Source organism: Poecilia formosa, unplaced genomic scaffold (genome assembly GCF_000485575.1).
Source record: "Poecilia formosa unplaced genomic scaffold, Poecilia_formosa-5.1.2 Scaffold64, whole genome shotgun sequence".
NCBI classification, from domain to species: Eukaryota; Metazoa; Chordata; class Actinopteri; order Cyprinodontiformes; family Poeciliidae; genus Poecilia; species Poecilia formosa.
In genome coordinates this window covers 1,159,054-1,181,749 of record NW_006800003.1, presented here as the reverse complement: position 1 = coordinate 1,181,749, position 22,696 = coordinate 1,159,054, and the positions used below count along the sequence as shown (strand labels likewise).

Genomic DNA, 22,696 nt, shown 5'->3' with positions numbered 1-22,696 from the left:
TGTGGAGAGGTGAGACTTTGGCTTTGGCCTGCTTGAAGGTGGGCCACGCTCTGTTCTTCAGTACCCGAGAAAACTGCATCAAAGTAAAGGAGAGATCCAACCAGATGATGAGTTTATAATTGTTCTCATACAGGGTTGAGAACAACCCAACTAAAATTTAAGGCTTTTTAAGACCTTCTTAAGACCATTATGAATAAAATTTAAGACCTGTGGTTAACTCATTGAAAGTCAACTTTCTTTTATGTGAATTTAAGACATTTTAAGGCTTTAATTTGAGATACATGGATTTATAAAACTTTTTAAGGATGCGCGGACACCCCTGTAATAACTTCCAGGTGGGTTGCATTGGTAATCAGAGTTTTTCAAAGCATGAAAACATTTTAATAAGATGTAACCTTGCATTGCTTAGCTGATGTGAAGTATCGAAAGGCTACATGTGAAACGCATTAAAGCATCTGTTAACTGAATGCCGCATTGTCCTTTACTCATCTGAGAGTTGGCTCTGGAATAAAAGCAAAAACACGCATTTCAGTACAATTTTAGCATTCTCTCTGTTTCATGTGGCAACTCAAATATTTTAAGCAAATCAAAAGATTTAAAACAGGCTCCTCAGATTGCCATTGCTCATACGTGTGGAAAAATCTCCAGACCCCGACACAACCCCTTCGTTGTTTAGACCAAGGTAAACGGAGCTGAAATGGTGCGCAGCCGCTCATATCATCGTGTTGTAATTGGGACTTTTCATGTTTGACTTCAGCGAGCTCCGGAATGCAAGTTTATGTTTCAGATTTGCTGCTGAAGAGCTGCAGATTTCTGTTTTCCAGAGTAAATGTCAAACATGTTTTCTACTGAAAGACATGTCTTTGCAACAAAACTCGGATCAATCTTCCACACGTGGATCCTGTGTACGCAGCTTATTAGGGGCCAAATATCCTCCAGAAGGGATCAACAATCAAGGATTTGTGCGGGAACATCTGACAGCAGCCAGAAAGAAAGACAACTTCTGAAAAAATGAGAGAAAATTGAACATCTATGAAAAACACGGTGCAGAGGGAGTTGGAAGGTCGTCCTGGATCCACTCAAATTGTTTGTACTTTTCCCTGAACTCCATCACAGCGCCAACATGCCGCCTCGTGTATTTACAGCAGATGTTTAGCAACACTGGATATTTTTTTTTTAAAGCATTCTTTGGAGAAAGAAATTCCCAATTATATTATACTGCACTGCATCTTTTAAATAAGGAACAAAACAAAGTGTTTCTTTTCAGTTATCGTGGTTAGTTTAATTACAAAGGATGAAGGAGAGGACTTGCCGTAACATCTGTCATTTTATTATTCATTTAATTTCCATCTGGGATTAGAATTGAATTGAATGTGGAGCTCGAAGTTTCACAGCACAAGTCAAAAATCTCTCCTTCTGATCACTTTCTGCTCCATCTTTCTGTTCATCTCGGCTTTAATCAGTCCGTACCTCCACACATCCCACTCCGTCTCTCTCCCCGGAGGTCTGAGGAGGAACGTTCTGCAATCAAAGGGGATCTTACACAACTGGATGTCCTGGCTGTGACTTTGCAAGGATATTTATAAGTGGTAATTAATCCAAGAACTCTGTCTAATGTCGAGTCAGTCTGTCCTTTTTGTTTTTCTCACGTACATTTGCATGCGTTGCCTATGGAGGAATGTGTGCAGATGTTGAAGAGAAGTGAAACAAAATGTCAACTTTTCATCTCAAATTTGGTTTAAAAAGTCCTGATTCTGGTAAACGTCGTGTTCTGGGAAAGTTTTATTATTTTATCATTGTTTTCTGCCAATTTACAACAGTCATTTGGTCATGTTTCAAGCACAACCATGAAATGTCATGTACATTTTATGTGATTTACCAGCTAAAGTAGTACATCATCGTTAAGAGGGGTGAAAAAAGGACAAGTTTTCGAGGTTTTCTGCAAATAAAAATAAATAAATGTGCTGTGAGCAGTTGTACTTGTACTTTATTACAAGTGTTTGTATTTGACATTTCATTTTTACAAAATAGCTCAAGCACAGTCTACTTGAATACAGAGAATCTAAAAATCCAACTTGCTTTGCTCTTTTCTCTATTTTTCTTCATATTTTACATGATTATTGTCTTTTTTAAACCTCATGTAATTAAGGTAATCTTTCACTTCCTATTTTTATTTCTGTTATGTCAACATCACAGGGATATTGTAATGTAAACTGACTCTACCAGATATTTTTAAAAAGGAGAAAAGCTTCTTTTTTTTTTCTCAAACAATACCAATTTATTCTGTTATTATAAATCAGAATTTCAGACAGACTTATCATTCAAACTCCCATTTTATTCCCCCTGATGTCTGAGACACAATGGAATAAAGTATTTGAATATGATGCTTCCTTTTTAAAAATTTGTCTGCAATATCAGTGAATCTTAGGGTGCTTATCTGGTTCAGATCATTATTTTGCATTGTCGTACCTTTCTGTAACTGGTGATGCGCCGGTTGATGTGCTCCGCCCTCTCGCCACACATCGCATTGAAGCGTACCTGCAAGTCGTCGGGTATCACGTCACAGCTGGAGCTCAACCTGCCGCACATCTGCAGCAGCATGTCGTCGTTCCGCGCCAGAGCCTCCAGGATCTGCTCGCAGACGAGGGTAAACAGAGACAGCGATGATGAATTGATATGAGAGAGAGCCTCCGAAAATCATACGAATGGCGCATGAATAAAAAGCCAGTCTTATTTCTCTGCAGAATTTCACGAGCAGCTAAACTGGACTGAATACAATTGCCCACGTTCCATAAATTCATGAAGATACACCCAGATTGTTCGGATCAAAAAGTAGACATAAAGAAAACAGGAAAGCAGGGGAGAAAAATGTAGCTGCAGGAAGAGACTGAAGTGGAGTTGCCCGCATTTAACACAGCACCCAACTCTCCAAGGATGATACAGGATGCTGCAGCAGATCTTTGTAATAATACTAAAATTACTTTCACTTTGCAGCAATGGGAAAACGCCGGTACAATTTACTTTATGACTTTAAGGACTTTATGGTATACTATTTGGTAGGGTCTTTTTTTGTTTGTTTGTTTTTTTGTAATGGGTTTCTTATTTAGAAAAACGCTTTACAGTAAAAACTATACGCTACAACTGTAAATCTAGCTCCAGGCATGTTCTCACGTCTGATCTGAAATAATTTACTACAAGAAAGATAGATGCCGTTCATTATAAGATCTGGCAGAGAGATGCTGCAAAAGGGTATTTTTCACTTCAGGAAGCATTGCATCTTCATGTCTGAGTGGATCTGCCATCCTCCGTGTGCTTTAAATCAATAATGATCATTCTACGAACATCGCTGCTGGGACGTAAAAGGCATGCTCTTAAACCAGGCGGGAAATGAAATGACTAAAATGCGGGCTGTCGGTTTTAATTTGCTTGCAAGGCCTTTTGAAAAAAAGCTGGTGGTTTTAAGTGTGCAGGAGTAGCTCACAGACATTTTTATTTTTTATTTTTTTGCACAATGTAATGTTTTTCATTTCAAATCTGAGCCACTGCAATGCTCATTTTTAGCTATCAGAGCATTACAGATTAAAACTAAATGCTTAGTCATTTTTAATTCAAATCACAAAACGGTGTATCCGTTTCCTGCGCAAAAAATAGAAAGTGTTAGTGTTCCTATCTGAATATTTATGGTTATGCATTTTACTTGAATCTTGACGACTTACTTGTAATGCAAACATGATCGTCCAAAAAAAGTCTAAATTGTTTGTTTCTCCCTCACCCCCATTTGTTTCCGTTCATGCAAAAAGCCAATAAGGACATACAGAGGACCAAACAAGAAACAAAATGAGTTGTAGGTGCCTTTGTTCAACTTCATTGTATTTCACACAGATGTAACTTTTTCACTCCTTTAGAAACTATTACAGGAAAAATGGGATGTATTGAAGCCGTATGATCCAGAGTAGCCAACTGTAAATATTCCTGATTTTATAGAGCCAGTTACAACCATAAAGGATCAGTAAAATGAGATGTGGAACCGACAGGATCTGGCTGCTTCCTTCCTGTTAAATCAGACAAAAGCACCAAGCCATGTATTTGATTTTTCTCATGGCTTCTCCATAAATGATGACCTTGACTAAGGTAAGAGGAGCCCCACCACTGCAGCAAACAAGTTGTTAAAAAAAAAAAAAAAGTCAATTTGAAGGGCGAATCATTTGGAAGCCTTTTACTGCCAATTTCATATGCTTTAAAGTTTTGACATACATCTGTCCAAACTTCTTGTTTCAGTTCATCCCAATTGAGCTTATTCCCTACAGACCTTGCAGCCTTAAGCAGAGCTGATTTATGGCTTCCTGCATGCATGTTCAGGCTTCAGGTTACATTTCTGGATGCAACAGCTGACTGCATAGAGCAGCATTTATTTAAGCGTTTTCCAATGCTGAAGTGCTCCTCTTGGTTTAAAAGCTCCTCGAGAGGCATTCAAGACCAGAAAGTTTCCGCCTCGGCCCAAAGTGGAGGATCATGACCCTTTGTCTTGAAAGGAAAGACTTTGCAGAATGGCTTAAAGTCTCACACTTTAATCTACTGTTTTCAAAATGTTCCAGGATGTCGCTTTAAACAAAAACCTTCAGTGATCTACAGAAAAGCACAAAAACTGCTGACTTTGATTATTGATTTTCAAACTTCGTCAGCCCTGACCAGTGATTAGCTAGACATTTGGTAAGGTCATGTGCAGCCAATTTAAAACCAAGGCATTTTCAAATTGAAGTTAGAAGAAGCGCAACTGCTTTAGTCTGGCCTGTTTTACAAAGACTCCTTCCCCAAAAATAATGTCCATAATTGTCCATAATCATAAGGTAGGTAGTTATAAACGAACAGAGCAGGAAGAGAGAAGAAATATTTTGACCTGAGCCAATGATAATTGTGAAATAGAAATCAATTAATTTATCAATAATTTATTAAAACTGGTACTGGTATTGAAATTATGGCTTTAGAAAAACTGGAGATCAGAAAATCTGTGCATCTTTAGTATTCTTTTTTTTTTTTACTTTCATTTTTTAGCATTTTCTGAATGTGTTGCAACTCTCCTTCGTTTGGTTCTTTAGATACAGATTTAATCTCCATATGCATTTTAGAGCAGCCTCCTCAAAATATGGAGTTTGAATTTTGCTGTGGGACTTAAACGATTTGCACGCTGACCTCATCTCAAAAGCAAAGCGAGCCAATACCTTCGCAGTGAGGCTGAAGAACCCCTTGGGTTCGACCATCTTCTCCAGCACTTGGCACTTGATGCCAGCGGTGCTGTCGTACTCGTACACGACGCCGTACTCCAGGTGGACGTTGTCTACGGTCAGACTCACGTGGTCCTTCTTCCCATCAATGATGGCGATCGTGTTGAATTTGTCCATCACTTCTAAAACAGGAGAATCACACAAAGGGCAGAATTCAGTATGCTTTTAGTCACACAAACAGAACGGTACGAATTCATAAATTTTTGAGATGCACTTTGGCGATGTTGCAAGCATTGATTTCATCATCGCATCCAGCAACAAAGGAGGCCTCAGACCACCAAGTCAGAGCATAATTCAAAAATAAGACCCACTACTCATGGTTTTCCTCCATCTATCCCTGCAGAAAAAAAAAAAAAAGATGAGTAGTTCCACTAAATTAACCCGCCCTGTGCTAATGAAATGACTTAATATGGCAATAAATTGTGCTCTGCAGCAACTTGCTGAGAGGGGAATAGCTTTCCTTGTTTTACTCTCTCTTTGGGATCTATAAATTGTTGAGGGAAATTAACACTTGATGAGCCAAAGGAAGCGGCTGTTCTCAGACTAACACAATCCAGATGAGCCTGTTTCAGAGCAGCGTCTAATTCGGTAAGAATGAGCTTAAGTGTATCCGTGTGAACAGGCATGTGTTACATTCACAAACGCCGTGGACCACAGTGTATTTTCTCCCAAATGGGTGATTATGTGCTTTGTGAATACGCTTGTGTGTTTGTGTGTGGTCACCTTCCACTTTGCCCTCGAAGCCATCTCCGTTCTCCTCCAGGGTGGGTTTCTGGTTAGATTTCTGGTTTTCCTCCAGAGCGCTCTCGCTGTTATTGTAAATCCACTTAACGGTGTCTTGCTGCAACACAATAATATGACTGTTCATCAAAGACATTTCACAAACGGGTTCAAGAGGAAGATTGTTTTCATTGGTAAGATATATTATTGAATCTAACAAGTTACAAGATTATCCGCATTTCTGCACAAAAGCAATTGGAACCTTTATTTCATTTTTATTGAAATTTTAAAAAAAAGAACATCAAAGTAAACAATACATTACATATATGTTATTATTTACCAAAACTACCTGCATATCTTAATTTTATGAAATTTAATGAACAGGAGAAAAAAAAAGTCTGACTTTTCAGCATGAAAAGAAAATGAAAAATGAAAACTGATCAGAGCCATTCAAGGGAAAGTTATCTGATTCTGATTTTGGCAAATTAATTTGGTGCATCTCAAAGTTTTACTTATTACTGAATGGATTAGCATAAATAACACTGCTGTGTTATTTATGCTACTCGTGCTATCAAGCTAATTGATAAAAAAAAACAAAAACTAAAGTACCCACTCCACAATCATAGTCTCTCAGTTTTAAATAAGCATTAATCTGATTTATAGCAACTGCTATTCTAATAAAACAGGGTGACTGAAAGGCCAGAAAAACATTTCAAAAGCTACCCTTATATTTTAGCAATAGTGTGGTACCCAATTTTAGAAATTGTCAAACAAACAAACAAACAAAAAAACAACTGATCAGACCATCTCTAATGATAAAAGATCTACATTTTTCTCTAACGTCACTTCTATCAAAATGCCATGAATGGTGTTGGATTTGCTGCTAAATCTCCTGTGTCTGCATAGGCTGAGGCTGGAGCCCGTAGCATTTTCAGCTGATTCTGCGTAGCCATGTTGTTCACCGTCACAGTTGGATTGGCATCGCAAACAACAGAAAGCCTTTGCAAACATATGGAAACACGGTGCTCTGCTAGGTCGCAAAAATAAACCCATGCCAATCTAATCAAGCCATTCTAGCGTGCCTCACAGGCGTGTGTATTTGTCTGCGCCGGTTTTCCACACCCAAACCCACACCGTTTTGTTTTGTTTTTTGCCAAGGCTACACACTGTGCTTGCTCTCTGGTCTTCATGTGCTTAACCCCCCCACCGCACACAGAAATATGCAGAGGACAAGAAGGAGAAGGCAGTTCCTTTGTAGCCACGGAAGATATAAACTAGATCTCCTGCTATAGTGCTTAAAATCCCAACAGATCTCCATTGTAATGGCACATCATTGCTAACTGGCACAATACACACACCTTTTTTCACCATTTCCCACCTTTAACAGGCGGTCTCTCCTCCTACACTAGTCTGCTTTCAACCGCTCAGCTAAAATAAATAGAAAAGCCACCCTCCGGGCTGCCCTTCTTTCTCCAGTCATCTCCAGATCTTTTACCACCTCAATCGGCAGTCTACTAGTCTTTCACTATGAGCTAGGGGTCATGCTGCTGGAGCAAACAAAACACTATTATTTATGTGTAATCACCCTTGAGAAAAAGAAAAGTAGCTACAGGAAAAGGTAAAACGGGAGCAAAGAGGGGCTTTATTCTGTGTTTATAACTACTGCTCTTTTTTTTTTTTTTTTTCCATTTCTTTGGCTCTCTGTTGCCACTGCAGCCTCACATTTTTCCCATGCTGCCAATCCATTACACAACAAACAGATCAATCGGCTAATAGTTCAAAATGTCACCGCCAGCAAGCGATCATTCAAAGACGGGAAAACTGCAAGCAAAACAAGAGAATAAAAATCAAACCCAACGACAAAAACAGACGGAGAAGGAATGCATAGTCTATCGCTACCTTCAGTTTAAGGGCAATAACTGAATGGGAAAAATAAATCCCATTTTTAAAAAGAATTGTTCTTGCCTCTTATTGCTTTGTGTTATTTAAATGCAATGGTTCCGAGAGCCTTCGGAAGAGGAGCAGGACTTAATAATAATAAATAATATTTTTAATATGGGACATTTTCTTTTTCCAATTACTTAAATTAAATGTTGGACATTTAAAAAAAAATTTCTTCAATACATGTTTTAAGTTACTTGAAGTCTGCATCGAGTTTTTCTGCCCCTACTTTATCTTTTATTTTGTTAGTTTCACTTCCTTGATCTGACACATATTATGGATAATGGCCATTGAAACGGACAGAACGTATGCCAGATTAATTTAATCTGCACTCTATCCCCTTCTGCCTGCACTAGCTTCTCCTGTTGTCGTACCTGCGATGGTCGTCGGTATTTTCTGCACGCGGTGACATGAGCGATGACACTGGCGTGGCTCTCCTTGCTCACATTGATGCCATTTACTTTGATAATGCACTGGCCAGGGTGAAGGCCGGCGGTGGCTGCCACCGTTCCTGTCGGTGAAAAAGGAAAAAAAATAGAGTTTAGGTGAAGAACGCCGTCTACATCCTCGACACAAAACTGCAGCAGTCGGCATTCTCCGGCTTTGTATTTGTGTCTTTATTTCCTGTTCTAAGCATTGAAGGAGCCGTGTGAAGGAGAGTTTAGTATTCAGAGGAGGGAAGTCGTTGATCTAAAGTAGATGTAGGCCACTCTAAGGGACATGATTTAGATTACAGGAAAACGTCAAGGTTAAAAGCACTAAGAGGAAGCACATGAGGAGGTAAATATTTTCAATTGATTTCTTTTGTCTTTTGGGAGCTCAAATAGGGAACACTAATATTTCTGGGCGGCGCCCATTTCAAAGTTATTTAGGAATGATCTAAATCAGTCATATGCAGGTGGTGGAAGGCAGAGCCAGAGGAGGGAAAGAGAGAAATATGGATGACAAAGATGAAATAAATACGCGAGAGGCATTCAGAAATCAGCTGTTTAATGAACTCCTCCGACTTTCAGAATAACTGTTATTCTTATAGCTATTCTACCATACGAGTAATTCAGATAGTTTTCTGAATTGGTTGGAAAAACCCACACATAAGCTCAATGAAACAACTTCCCCTTTGGTGGGACATTGTGACTTTGGGAAGAAGACTTGAAATTGGTTGCACCACTGCACTCACCTACATCAGCTTTTCTTTGCAACTGCTATATTGCAAACTTAAAAAAAAAAAAAAACCTTGATGAAAGTTGCGATTTCACATATTGTACAATTGCAATTCAAAAGTAGCAAACAATAAACAAATCAATAAAAGTATAATTTTAGTGGTTCGGACGCAGATATCCATCGCGAGCATCGTCTTAGTTTGTAGAGTCGCATAACATGGACACCAGTTTCTCTGTGGCCTCCCCTAAAAGCATCAGCAAGTGAAGCTCTCGGATGATACGACACAATAATCAATAGTTCTCTGTGCAACCAGCATCACGCGCGTCTCCTAATTGGTATTACCTGTTCCTGCTAGACCCCAAACACCGGGGGACAGGAGCTGTGGTGAAAAGCTGGGGGATTAGACTCATCCTACACTTTGAGCTCAGTGCTTCCACTTCAACACACAGCAGGTTCCCATGAAACACCATCAAGTCAACACTCTCAATCCACATGCAAGTGCCTACCCTGCACTTTTCAACCCTCCTATCCCATTTAGATTGCTTTAGGAAAAAAAAAAAAAGAAAAAAGATTCGATTCCCCCCGAGGGGAGCCAGACAAGGCTATGGATTGTTTTTTGATTGGACCCTATTTTGTTCCACCCCTGATAGCAGCGCTTCTATACAAGCTCTATTAGGGAACGGCGGAGGGAGAGGAGGATTCTGATGAATGCAGGCCCTTTGTACACCCTACAGAGAAAACGATCCAAAGAGAAAAAAATGTGAATAGGTGGGTGGAAATCATTGTGACGTTTCACGCAACAGCCAAGTCATGCATTTCCCCACAGACTGAGGCAGCAGCTGCCTGCCAGCTGTGCTGCTGGTAAAAACAAATGCGACCCTTTTGCTGAGGCAGCCAGACAGATATCTCATACCTCTTCCAACAGCATGGACCACCGAGGGTCCAAATCCTCGGATCTGGAAGCCCAGACCGTCTGCGGAGTCCGGGATCTTTATCGTCCTGCAGAAAGGAGAGAGATACGACCAAAACCGAGATGTGCAGTCGCAAAGACGATTTTCACAGTTCAGTACGCACACGGATCTGCCTTACTCTCTCGGCTTGGTGCTGACCAGCACCCTGAGGGGTCCCTTGCTGTTGAAACACTGCCTGAGGAGAACTTCCACTTCAGAGTACGGCCTCAGGAACACCAGGTCTCCGTTGATGGCAAACAACTTCTTCCCAACTTCCAGGCCAGCCATCTAAAAATACAATACAATACAAAAGAAGTGAGACGAAAGATATTTAAAGCTTTAAGTTTTGTGTCGTGTCGTACAGAACTGGAAAGACCGTCTGTCTGAAACGTAAAAATACCACCATAATCCATTTATCTTTGCCGTCCAGAATGCTGCCGGATTCTCCTATGAGGTTTTAATGCCCAAGACTGAAGACTTAAAATACGCACGCACAGTTCTGCAAAGCAGCTAAACCTTCAAGGATGTCTCAGTGGGTTTTTTTTTTTTTAGGAGGGGTCAAATAAAAAGGAGTCAAAAGATGGAACTGAACAGATTTTACCAAATACCTGTTAAACTTTTAAAAACAGACAAAATAGCTATACCCCAATGATGTAGTGTGCAGAGTTTCATTTTAATTCTACTTGAAAAATTTGACTTGCAGCTCACGGCCGTCACTAGAATAAAAAGGTCCTGATACGCAGAACAGCAGCTAGAGCTCAGAGAAGATGACATGCAATCTTAATGGGAATTAACGTTATTAATTACAGACTTTTATGTAGTTATTTCTGCAACACATTCTTATTGTTCAGCCAGGGACCTTTAAAAACTTTATTTCACTTTAAATACAAGAACTTTGTACTTGGACCACACATTTTTAAGTAGCTCCTGGCATATTCCCAGTGGAGTAATAATTGTTGGGAGGTAATCTAAACTGTTTGGTCTCCTGCCACAGAGTCAGCGTTTAAGCATCGTTTATAAGCATTCCATAAGGTTGAGGTGGTGGAAAGGTTATACGATTAAAATTGGCATGCTTTATCCATCCCCTCTCTAGTTTTTATGTGTCTTTAGTATCACTGACCAGCTGGAACACCCAGTTTTGACCAAGTATCAACTCTCAGGCTGAACAACCTGATTTCCGTTCATTCGAGGACAACAGTTTGGGTCAAATATTTAAAAACAGGACAATGATCCCCAAGCACACACCAAAGTTGATTTTGCAATGTGGAGATAATTTTGCCTAAAAGTTTCTGTAATAACTTCCTCAAAATCTGAACTCAAAGAAAAGTTGAGAACGATTCTTGAGGAGTAAATATCATGCAGTCAATATTCCAGAAACGTGTTCATGGCTACAAAAATGTGTGGATTTTCTGCAACTTTCAATTGAACGTTTTAGTCAAATACTAGTACAGTTGTGCATTTCAACAAATAAGTGTAATTTTGTCAACAAATTTGAACTTAAGCCCCCAATTCTTGTTTTCAAAAAGAATCAAAACTGTTTGCTGTGCACTATATCCAACCTGGGAAAATGTCAGTTAACATAAATAAAACAAAAGCCCAAAACGTATCAAAATATTCATGTCTAAGATGAATATACAGAAAAATCTCATCAGAATTTAATTTAAACATCTTAGTGTTTTCTTAAAACAAACAAAATGAAAGCCAATTTAATAGTACCTCCAGTTCTTTATAATTTATGGCCTAATTTTTAAATCAAATTTGTGTAATAATTTGAATTTGTATCACAATTATGTGCTACAGAGCAATACAGAGAAACAGTGGCGATTTAACCCAGGCGTGCAGGTTTTCTCCTTCTGTCTCTGTTTCATTTCCCTCTTACGTTTATGCCTGTCCAGCCAAGCGTGCAAGTTTCTGGAAATGCATCACAGCAGAAGTGAGCAAAGTGTTACACTGAATAAAACACATTCTTTACTTAAGAAGTGATCTGCTTTATGTAAGACAGAGAGATCTGCTTGTTGCTACATTTCCAGTTCTTTCTTTTTTTATTTTTTTTATTTCTCTCATTTGTGGTGTTCACTCAGCTGTTTCCTTCAGGAAACTTTCAATGAAAAGTAAATACTGAAAAATGAGGAGATTTTTTTATCTGGGAAGCAAAATCTTCTTTTTTGACTCCAGCCAACCGCAGACCCGGTGAGGAATCTTTTGGACAAATCTCTGTATCTGATGCCCCAGTTAGCCCGCCTGCCTTTTGTTCCTCTGTCTGTGGTGGTGTCTTTGTTTCAGTCACTGAAATTCACTCTACAGAGACTTCTTTATCCAACGTTACCTCCTCCACCGGCACTAAACACTGACCTCCCGGTCCAGTTGCTAACTCAGCTGGCTGCACTCCACGTGTTTTCCGGCAAAAAGGAACTGCATGCACAACCTCCATTGTCCCGACAACTCTCCTACATTGCTCCGGCCACAGATCCTGGCCTCACCCAAGCTCTGCAGGTTCAAGCGCTGCAGGAATTTCACTAAATAACAACAACCAGACTCCCCAGCTATTCTGTCAGGCACAAAATGTTTACAAGGCGTGGGTGTGTGTGGAGTGCTGTCTGTTTTGTCTCGTCTACACGCCTCACCTCAGCCGCAGAGCCCTTCTCCACACATTTAATGATGGGGACTCGGTTTCTTTCTTCCAGGGTAAAGCCGTAGCTTCTGTCGCTTGGCCTTATCTGGGGAAAAAAAACAACAAGTTGTGTACGAGCAAAAGTCCAAGCCAGCAGAGCAAAACACAGAGCACTGGCATCCATACACACACATACACACACACACACACACACACACCAGAAGGAGAGGATACTGCTCCAGACAGATAGCAGATTTTATAGTACTTTGCTCATTCTTCTGAAAGGAATGCTCTTCTTGCTTACTGGGGTATAAAAATGTTTTTTGGTTTTTTTTAAACAGAGTTTTGTTGTTTTTTTCCCTCCTTGCCACAGCTGTGCCCTCCATATTAAATCACTGGGCCTAAGACTACTTTGCGGGCAAACTGTAGCAAGACTTAGCATCCGATACAATAGGAAGCTTAATCGAGAAGAACTCACCAAGAGAGACTTTGCAATCACATTTTCCACTATTTTCAGATCGTGCTTCAAGGGTTTGTGTTTGGTGTTGGATCCCTCCATCTCCTCGTCAGCAAAGAAACGGAACAGCAAAGGTTCATCCTTAAACTCGCTCTTCTCCAACACTGAGAAAGATGTGACAGTGGTATCAATTAACATCAGAACATAAAACAAACATGGAACTATGTTAACTGAAAGAGTTGCCACGTTAATGATAAAATAAAGGTTTTAGTAGGAATCAAATTGGCCGACTCATAATTTTTACAAACGGGGGGGGGGGGAAAAGTAAAATTCAGAGTTCCTATCAACTGTCTTTGGTCACAGAAAATAGTAGGGAAGAGAGTATGACATCCAAGTAGGTAAATACAGTAGGTAAGTAGTTAAATAAGGAGCCAAATACGTACATACATAAGAAAATAAGTTAAGTTAGTTAAGTAAGCAAGTCAGTAAATGAGTAAAAAGTAGATAAACTGATAGGTAAGTAAGAAAGTAAGTAAATGAGTAATCAAACCAATAGGTAGATTTTGTAAGTAATTACACAGATAAAGGCTATGTATTTTTATAAAACATACAACTATAAATTATAAATGTCAAATACCCATGTCGTTCTTTGCTGCAAGTGCTGTGTGCTGATTTGTAACACAGAAACATTATAAAAGAAAAATGCAACAAATAGAGGTGAAAAGTGGACTTGAGTTGCTTTTGCAGAAACAAACATCCTCTTCTGCACTATTAAATATTTAAATATCTTGTATTGTATTTATTGAAGATTAAAAACATTTTAATTTTAATAAAAATAATAATGGTTATTACAATGTGCACAGAGCATTACAAGCAAGAAAAGAAAGAACGGCTCTCACTAACTAAGACTCAAGCCTTGACATTCAGGGTAAAGAGCCATTCAAAGGAATCGGATTGACAATAAACTGTCAAAAGAGCAAATCCATAGTTCATATTGGCCTATATTCTATATCTGCCGTAGCCATATCGGATACTACACTAGACTTTGCTCGGTGAGCTCCAACTTTCCCTGTTAGCATGACAGCAGCTAAGTCTCAAATACAGCTTCTTCAAGTACTTGGAAAACCAAATTTCAAACCATGAAAATTAGGGAGCACAGAAAGGGAACCCCCTGCTTAGTCAGACACATATCACTGTTTAAGCTTGTGCAAAAGCATCTACAAGAACTGCAGCTCGTAAAAAAAAAAAAAGAGCCCAATAGGGAAAAAGAGCTTCCCTCTGACATTCCTTCACTCATTTCCTTTCAAAATCAGATATACGGCCAGTAGTTTTAATAGCTATGTCGTCAGGCCAAATAACTTACAGGCACGAATAGTAAAATTATCCTGGAGGCAGAGGAAGTAAAAGAGGGTTTTGATGGCCAGGGTTGTTATGTTCCTTAGATGTGCTGGTTAATTTGTACTGTGTGGCTTGAACTGTGGGCATTTGGAGCAGGTTACATCACAGGGTTACAGGAAGGCTCCATGTGATTCATACTGGATCCCCGATGATGTAAACCTTGGCGTACAGGAAGTTTGGGCTTGAAAATAAACCGGAGTCTCATAAACAAAGTGTAGCCATAGTGACTGTCCATTTTACATGTAAAGGTTCTCAGAGCTAGAGTGAACCGTGCATGACCTCAGAACTTGGGCTACATGCATGTATGCATGCATGATGGTATCCACTGAACAGTCGCACAGACACAAATTAATTCACTGGATTGGAAAAAGATTCTATTTCTGTACTGTGTCAAAGGGATTAAATGGAAAGAGAACAAGAATGGTTGTGTTCTTAGGCAGGATGCTAAATGCCAGGCGCCCTGTGAGTAGTTTCTCTGAATTTAACATTTAGCTTCCACTAAGTCTATGGAGAAGTTTGACTGAACGGGACAGACTGCTGTACCGTGATGCATGAAGCCGTTGTCGCACAGCTCTACCCCCAAGATCAGCGCTTCCTCTCTTGTTCTGCAGTCGCCCTGCACCAACAGACAAAAATAAAATTATATAGTTGAGAAACAGAACACTGGCTAGAAAAACAAGTAACAAATGAAACAAGAAGAGCACAAGAAGGGTGTCTGCTTTTTGGGGAATAGTTGAAATGGCACACATAGCTTTGTTCCTCCGTCCAAACACCCCCAAGGCCAGCAGAGCCGATCAGCACCCTACCTTCACCACATCCAAAGTCATGTCTAGACATTGCAGTGTGACAGCTCTGGAAGTCCCACTGCAGGAAGTGTGGGCGACTCGACTGGCCCGGGTCACACAAGATTCATAAGCAGAAACAGGATTGCAGTGGAGGGCAGATGAAATCATTGCGATATCTGCATTTGATTCCGCTGAGGTTACTGTGCTGGTTTCATGTCTGTGTTGTAATCCTGTACAGAGCTATCAATCTGTCAGGCTGAGCACTTCCAGTCAGGGTCAATAAAGCTTAGCCGTACAATCAATTCTGCTCTTTTTCTTTTGTTTCCTCTCGGCAACCCGTTATGATAACAGCTACGTCCATTTTTGTTTTTTTAAGTTTTTGGTTTTTTGGCTCTCGTTTGAACAAATCTGCTTCCAATCAGCTCAGAAGACACAGAAAATATGATTAAAAACAGCACGTTGTCAATTTTATAGTTGGCAATTAGCATCAAGATCGCGATGGCAAATTTTGACCCATTAAAACAAAAAAAAAAATCTTAGCTTGTGTAACACAGTTTTGGAATTATAGATGAGATAAATAACCATCATAACATACTTGGAGCACAAATAAATACACTAAAACTAAATCCAATACTACAAATTGAAGTGTGTGGAGAACGAAGACCACATGTGTGTAATTTAATCCCTGTTTAAATGCAGCTGCTCTGTTCTGTGAAGGCCTCAGAGGTTTGGTAGAGAACATTAGTGATGAAACGGCATCATGAAGACCAAGCAACACCGTCGACAGGACAGAGGTTGTGAAGAAGTTTACCCTAACCTGGCTGCACAAACTTGATAAAATATATTAAAGTTCGTAGTATAACGTAACAAAATGTGAAAAAGCTCAAGGTTTATGAATCCCTTTGATTACCTCTGTAGCTTACCTGTGCAATAAGCCAGTCTATGAGCTTGTTAGCCATGACCACTGACTTGTAGGTCCGTAAATGGTAGTCCTTATCCCTGGATAACAACAAAAGCAGACATTTCCAATGGCAGCGTTATAGAGAGATTCTCAGGATATTTATTGTAACCATTTGCTCTCCCTTTAATGATCTGAGACGGAGAACGTGCGGCGGAGTAATAGCTTGGTCTATTTAAGCACAATGCCAAAAGGCGAACTAATAATTCCTGCTGTCAGCAAGGTGCGGCTACTTTTTAAGCACTCGCAGTTGTGTCATTTATCTAAGTGAGTTCTTAGGGGTTGCTGACAGCAAAACAGCATTCCTTGGTTAGAAGCTGGCACAGTGTTGCTGTTGTTGACTTGATGCACTGGGCTGCACTCTGCCAGACCCCAAGAATGCCGTTTGAAACGTAGCCGTGACTTTCCCATGAATGCTGCGGCGTCCCAGGGGGACACGCAATATCAGGGCAGAGCCGCAGGGCCGGGAAAGTCCTGAACTGCTGTGACTTAACGCTACTCTACCGCCTCCACCACAGGCAAACCATCGCCCCGACACACTCGCACAACCACACACAGATGAGTTTCAATCTCTCATCGTACAGGCAAGGCTTGCGGGGTCAAGTTAAAGTCCAATCTCAGCTGGTACTGCTCAGATTGCGAGGCGGGGCGGGGTGCAAGAGGTGCCCCCCCCCCTCCAACCCCCAACAGTAAAACATTTTGTTATGTCAGCATATCTTGCAGCGTGTGCTTGACTCCAACAAGCTGAAATGTCAATGCAAAATAGCCAGTTTTCACCAGAAGAAACTTTTTTTGTTTTGTTTTTGTTTTGCATTTTTCTTGAAAGGGAACCAAAACTAGAAGACTAGGACCTACAGTGACTGGGGGTGGGGGGGTCAAAAGAATGTCAAAGTAAAAAGAGTGTGCCCAGCAGGTAGCCATGAGTCTGGGTCAAGGAAACAGCAGTTTAAGGAGTTAAAGAGGTAAAGGTCAAATAAGATGGCCTTCACTTGCTGTCTGAAGATGGGGAACATTTGTTTTGACGTTTTGTGAGTGGAGATGTATGTAGCTGTCTTTTCAAAGCAAGCTTTAAAATAAATCATTACCAGGAAGCTAAAAGTTCAAGCTTTAATCAACTGCTCAGCCCTGATGAATTACTGGAGTATAATACACCGGATCATTTTTTATTCTGAAGCTCATATACATATGTAATTACTAAGCTTCTGGGTGATTCATCAGCACAAAAAAAAAGTCCAACATCATTTTTTGGACGCTACGCAAAGGCAGTTTGTGATCTTTGATGCATTTGTCTAAGTCTAAACCCACCACAATCTATAGATTAAAGAGCCCATCATCCCCAATCATCTCTTTTGTTGTTTAACAGTTTACACTTTTTAGATCTAGAGAGGACATTTAAAAACAGCTGATAAGTTGAGAGGACAAAGGACAAAGCAGAGCTCTAAGGGGGGAAAACGGGAGCTGCACATGTAGGGGGCTGCTGAGTAGTTTATCCCCTCTCCTGTTTTGACTCGTCTCTCTCTTGCTCTGCCAGGAAATTCCATGTAATTAAGCAGAGGCTTTATCGTCTAATTAAGCTCTGGTGTTCTCAGGCCCTATGATGTATTGTGCTGAGCTTTGAGAGAGAGCAGTCGGATCATCTGGCTAGCAACACAAACACCTCAAATGCCCCGAAGAGAGATATGACGCCAAGAAATCCGGCACGCAAACGTCAGGTTCTTAAGCGTTCGGGTCAGAAAGAATTGTGCGGAGGCTTCGAGCACGCATGTGGAATAAACACACCCACCCTCTGGCTGTGGTGCAGTTTTACAGCCGTGAAATGAAAGCTTTTCTTCAGGCCCCATTAAAAATCTAGCATAAACAATGAAACCAGGCTGCAGTTTGGGGAGCAGAGGTCTTGAGAAATGGTCTCAGGTTGTATTGTGGTTAAGTTACTTTATAGGATACTTCTGCTTCGTTGAGGGTTCATTAATATATTTCCAAACGTTTCTTAATTGTCCAAACAAAGAGTTGAAAAACACGCAATATCATCTGTATTCTTGTATGTTTTTGTGCTATGCTTTATGTTAAAACTGACGATTAGTGTTTTATTAATATGGACATTTTTAAGCATGAAAACTACTGGGACTTCAAGACGGGGAAAACCCGCTGCTGCCGTTACATTTATGTATTCATTAACAATATAGTGAAATATTTCAAAGCTTTTATTTCTTGTGCTTTTGATACTTTTTTCTTACAGATAAAGAAAACCCAAAAAGCAGTGTTTCAGAAAATCCTAATATTGTGAAAAAGTTCATTATTGAAAGCACAGCATGCCACGCCCTAATCAGGGTTTACACCTACAGCACACACCTATATGATCTCTCAGTCGGGGTCAGTCGGTTACACCATCACTGGGGAAACTCCTGACTAGGCAGATGTCCATAAGCTAGCCAATGATACTCTCCACAAGGAGGGTAAACTACAAAAGTTAATTGCTAAAGAAGTTGGCTTTTTACAGAATGGTGTATCCAAGCAGATTCATAGAAGACTGAGTGGAAGGAAAAAGTGTGGTTGAAAAAGGTGCACCAACAACATGATAATAGTATAAAGTTTCCACAGTCAGTGATGCTATGGGGAGACATGGGATCTGCTAGACCTATTTGAAAAAAAAACCCTCAAACAGGTTTTTTGAAGTCCAGTTAATGCAGCCACATACCAGGAAAATTTAAAACACTTCAAAATTCCTTCTGCCAACAGGCTGTGTAGACATGTTTTCAGTTTCCAGCAGGGTCTGGATTGCCAAAGGCTTGTTTAATTGACCCTGGTATTGTTGTGCTTGATTGGGCAGCAAACTGGCCTGGCCAGAGTCCCTCAGAGAATCTTTGGGACAAGAGGAAAATGAGAGACTCCAGACTCGGCAATGCAAATGACCTGAAGGCAGCAATCAAAGCAATGACCCCCTCACCCCCAGTTGAACCGCAGGCTGAACGCCTCTATTTCATGCTGCATTGGTGCAATAATTCTCGCAAAAGGTGTTTATAGAAATGAGCATATTTTTCAGAAGTTTGACATTTCTGCTTATCCTTTTTTTATTTACTTAATATTCAAATTTCCTAAGAAAATTTATTTCGGATTTTAATTATGCAACAAAATTACAAGAAACAATTTCCCTGAGGCATTTCACTCGTGTGTGTAAATGAATCTACAAAGTTTCACTGTCTAACATGAGCGAAAAGAAACATTGAAATTTTATGTCATTTTTATAGATGTACCTGGAGTCTTAGTCAGACAAAAAGTGCAATGAAATAAAGGAATCTTCACAGTTTATCAGTATCATTACAAATGAGATTACAAATATCTCATTAATTTCTATTGCTCTGTTAAAAAGAAAAAAAAAAAAGCCAAATCCAACCTACAATTGCCACATCTTCCTTAGTAAGAACAGAGAAATAGACAAACATATACCTGATGACAGGGTTGAAGAGGCTGTGAAGGCGGCAGAAGAGCCGGACACCCTGAGCGAAACAGAAAAGACAGGGTTTCACGGGTCAGAGATGTTTCAGTAAAAATGTGATTTAGTCTTTCACTCTGCTGCAGGACCTTTACCTTGGCTATAACGTCATGCATGTCACTCCTGGGGTGGTAGGTGCCGTCGTCATATCGGAAACGGTACAGCACAGGCTCGGGCTTGAACTGGTGCTTGTCTGTGACTGGAAAACAAAATCTAAATGAGAAAAGGAAAGAACTGACAAAATGTCAGAGAGGAAACAAGTAAGAGAGTCGAACCCTTAGGTAGTGTTTTTTTTTTTTTTTCTTTTGTCTGGCTTTAAACTCTAAACTATAAGAGGTTTAAAAACACAGTCAAGCCGAGCAGGGCCGCATAAAGGAACACGCTTCCCAGACTAGAAGACGACTCCAACCTCATGCAAAGCTGTCACAGATAACACAGCTGCTCAGAGAGGGCTGTGCTTCGCTCACTTTAGGTTGCTTTTATGTGGACCCTCCGGCAGCAGTATACTTGGCGGCGGCCGTGCAGGTTCCATTAAAGGCTCTTATGAAAAGATATTCTGAAGCTCGGGGATGTCGACTGCACAGATGGTGATTCCTCTCTGCAGAGAACGACTCCGAAAACCCATTTTATTTCTGAGAGTGGAAGCGAAACCGCACCACGGAGAGATTTAGTTACTCTTTGAAGGCGAAAGACACATTGTGCACAATTTGCAAAGCAAAAAAACAATTTAGGGTTCATGTACTTACAAAAAGTTACAAATGCTTATCTTAGGCATGAATGTCAAACTAATTTTTAGACATATATACTTTTAAGCCATTTCTATATTCAGAGTGAAATGATCATAATACAGCTTGGAAATATTTGAAAAATAAGAAATGGTTGTAAAACTGAAAAATTTTAGGGATTTCCACAACTCCACCCAGTCGAAATCTGTTCAAATATAAACGTTCACATAGATAAATATTTTATTTGACGTTCTTTCAAAACACCACATGGCATTTAGGGGTTTCTGACGCATTTCTGGGTGGATAGTAAAATGGTTTCCTGAAAAGGAATCTCACGAAAGAAAACTCCATTTTAATTTTCTAAATTGTTGAGGCTTATGGTTGATTGGGATCATTGTCCTGTTGGAACATCCAACTGTCCATCTCCAGCGTCACTAACTTTTACAATCTAAAGAGTCACATTTGCTCATGCACCTGCTACATGCATTAAATGGACGTTATACATAAGCATGTAAACTTCTGACCAACTGTACGTGAAAGAAAATCCATATTAAATTCTAACTTGTACATTAAATTTTGGGGTAAAAAGTTACCTGTTGTATGCTTGAAAAACAAACAGTGAAAATGCATCATCACTGCTCCCAGATTAACATGACATTTATGTCAATAATGATGTAAACAAGAAAATAAGCGCATGGGTGTAACCAGTGGGGATCTTTCCTTATCGGAACATTGTCTCAACAACACAAAGGAGCGACAGTCTGTGTAAAACAAGAAGTCAATTGGACTCTGAGAGGTTCTGTCTGAATCTTGAACTGCAGAGGATTCTGAAAGAGGACGAAAATGAAGGGAAGAAGAAACTAACCATGGTGGATGATGCCATTCTCCAGCAGAGCTTGACCCAAGTGAACCCCTTCCTCTGGGTTGCCCGTCTCACCAATTTCCATCAGCCAAGAAACAAACTCACTAGGGGAAAAAAAAGCAACAAAACATAGAGATAACTACACACTTTTGCACTCAAATCCAAAGAAAGATAATACACAAAAGCCCAGTGGGGGAAAAAGGGTGATGAAGGCGATCGGTGGAGAAAAAGCCTTTAGGATTGGAGACGTCCCACTGGAATGGTTTATTTACCACTCAGGGTCAGACTTGTCTATAAAATAAACCACAGAGTTCTTCCTTCTTGTGTTTTGCCTAGTTTGATTTCATTTATTTTAGGTCCACAGTGCAACACCACCAAACTTGAGAAAGAGAAAACAAACCAACTCTGCAAACCATCAACCAGCATCTGATGCTTTGATGCTCCAAATTAGATGAGTGGGATAATTTTCCTTCATTTCATTCCTCAGTTGCTAAAACCGACTGACGGAGAGAGCGAAGAGACAAAAAGTAACCGAGCAGGCAGAACACGTAGAACTTCAAAATGCAACATTCTTCTGGATGCATATATCCATGAACTCCCTTTTCCCCACAAAAGGAAAACAAACACAGCCAGAAGCTGCACCACTGGAATTCTCCAGAGGTGACATCCAGACCACGACGGAACCGACCTGTAGTCGATGTTCAGCCAAAGAGAGGATTTTGCAAAGTTCCTGGGTTGACAAAAGCCTGATTTGTCCAATTCTGACATCTTACACTGTTTAAACATTGATCCATGGATGTTTTCTGTGACCAAAACTAACCACACCAGCCTATGAATACACCATCAGGAAACAGTGCTTGCCGCCTCTAAGAAATTATTCTATTTTGGCATTTTTGCTGAAATTTGCTTGCTTCAGATAATCACCCACATTTTAATAGAATACAAAAATGCAAAACTTGAACAAAAATAAAATTCAGTTCATTGAATTCTAGAAAAGTCTATCAAAACCCTGTGTGAAAAAGCATCTACCTCAAGCATGAATGGCCTGTTTAAGATCCTGTCACTTCATTTTAACTGGATCCAAGTCTAGATTTTGACTAAGTCACTGCAAAATCCTTATTTTCATTTTTAGAATCATTCAAATTGGGAATGCACTTTGAATTACATACTTCTGCTTCGTAATCTGATGGAGAACCTGATGGACAGATGTTCTGCTACAGGATTTGAATAGAGAGCAGAGTTCAAGACTTCAATAATTAAAGAAAGCTGTTCAGCATGAAATCAGTGAAGATGCCCACGATCATGCCTTCAGCTGCATGCAGTCACAAAAGAATGAATCTGAACATCTACTCTGAA

The 22,696-nt window shown here is 40.0% G+C and overlaps 1 protein-coding gene across 1 annotated transcript in view; it reads right to left on the bottom strand.

Annotated features, from left to right (window-relative positions):
* The window catches only part of prex2 (phosphatidylinositol-3,4,5-trisphosphate-dependent Rac exchange factor 2), a 94,077-nt gene that overhangs the window by 36,498 nt on the left and 34,883 nt on the right, over positions 1-22,696 (bottom strand). The window contains exons 11-23 of the mRNA XM_007554569.2: positions 21,344-21,444; positions 19,849-19,952; positions 19,708-19,757; positions 16,229-16,304; positions 15,064-15,136; positions 13,144-13,286; positions 12,679-12,771; positions 10,194-10,342; positions 10,018-10,103; positions 8,318-8,454; positions 6,006-6,123; positions 5,220-5,404; positions 2,470-2,631 (exon numbers count right to left, since the gene is read on the bottom strand). Of these exons, the coding sequence (XP_007554631.1) occupies positions 2,470-2,631; positions 5,220-5,404; positions 6,006-6,123; positions 8,318-8,454; positions 10,018-10,103; positions 10,194-10,342; positions 12,679-12,771; positions 13,144-13,286; positions 15,064-15,136; positions 16,229-16,304; positions 19,708-19,757; positions 19,849-19,952; positions 21,344-21,444 (1,477 nt within the window). The remainder of the gene's footprint in view (positions 1-2,469; positions 2,632-5,219; positions 5,405-6,005; positions 6,124-8,317; positions 8,455-10,017; positions 10,104-10,193; positions 10,343-12,678; positions 12,772-13,143; positions 13,287-15,063; positions 15,137-16,228; positions 16,305-19,707; positions 19,758-19,848; positions 19,953-21,343; positions 21,445-22,696) is intronic.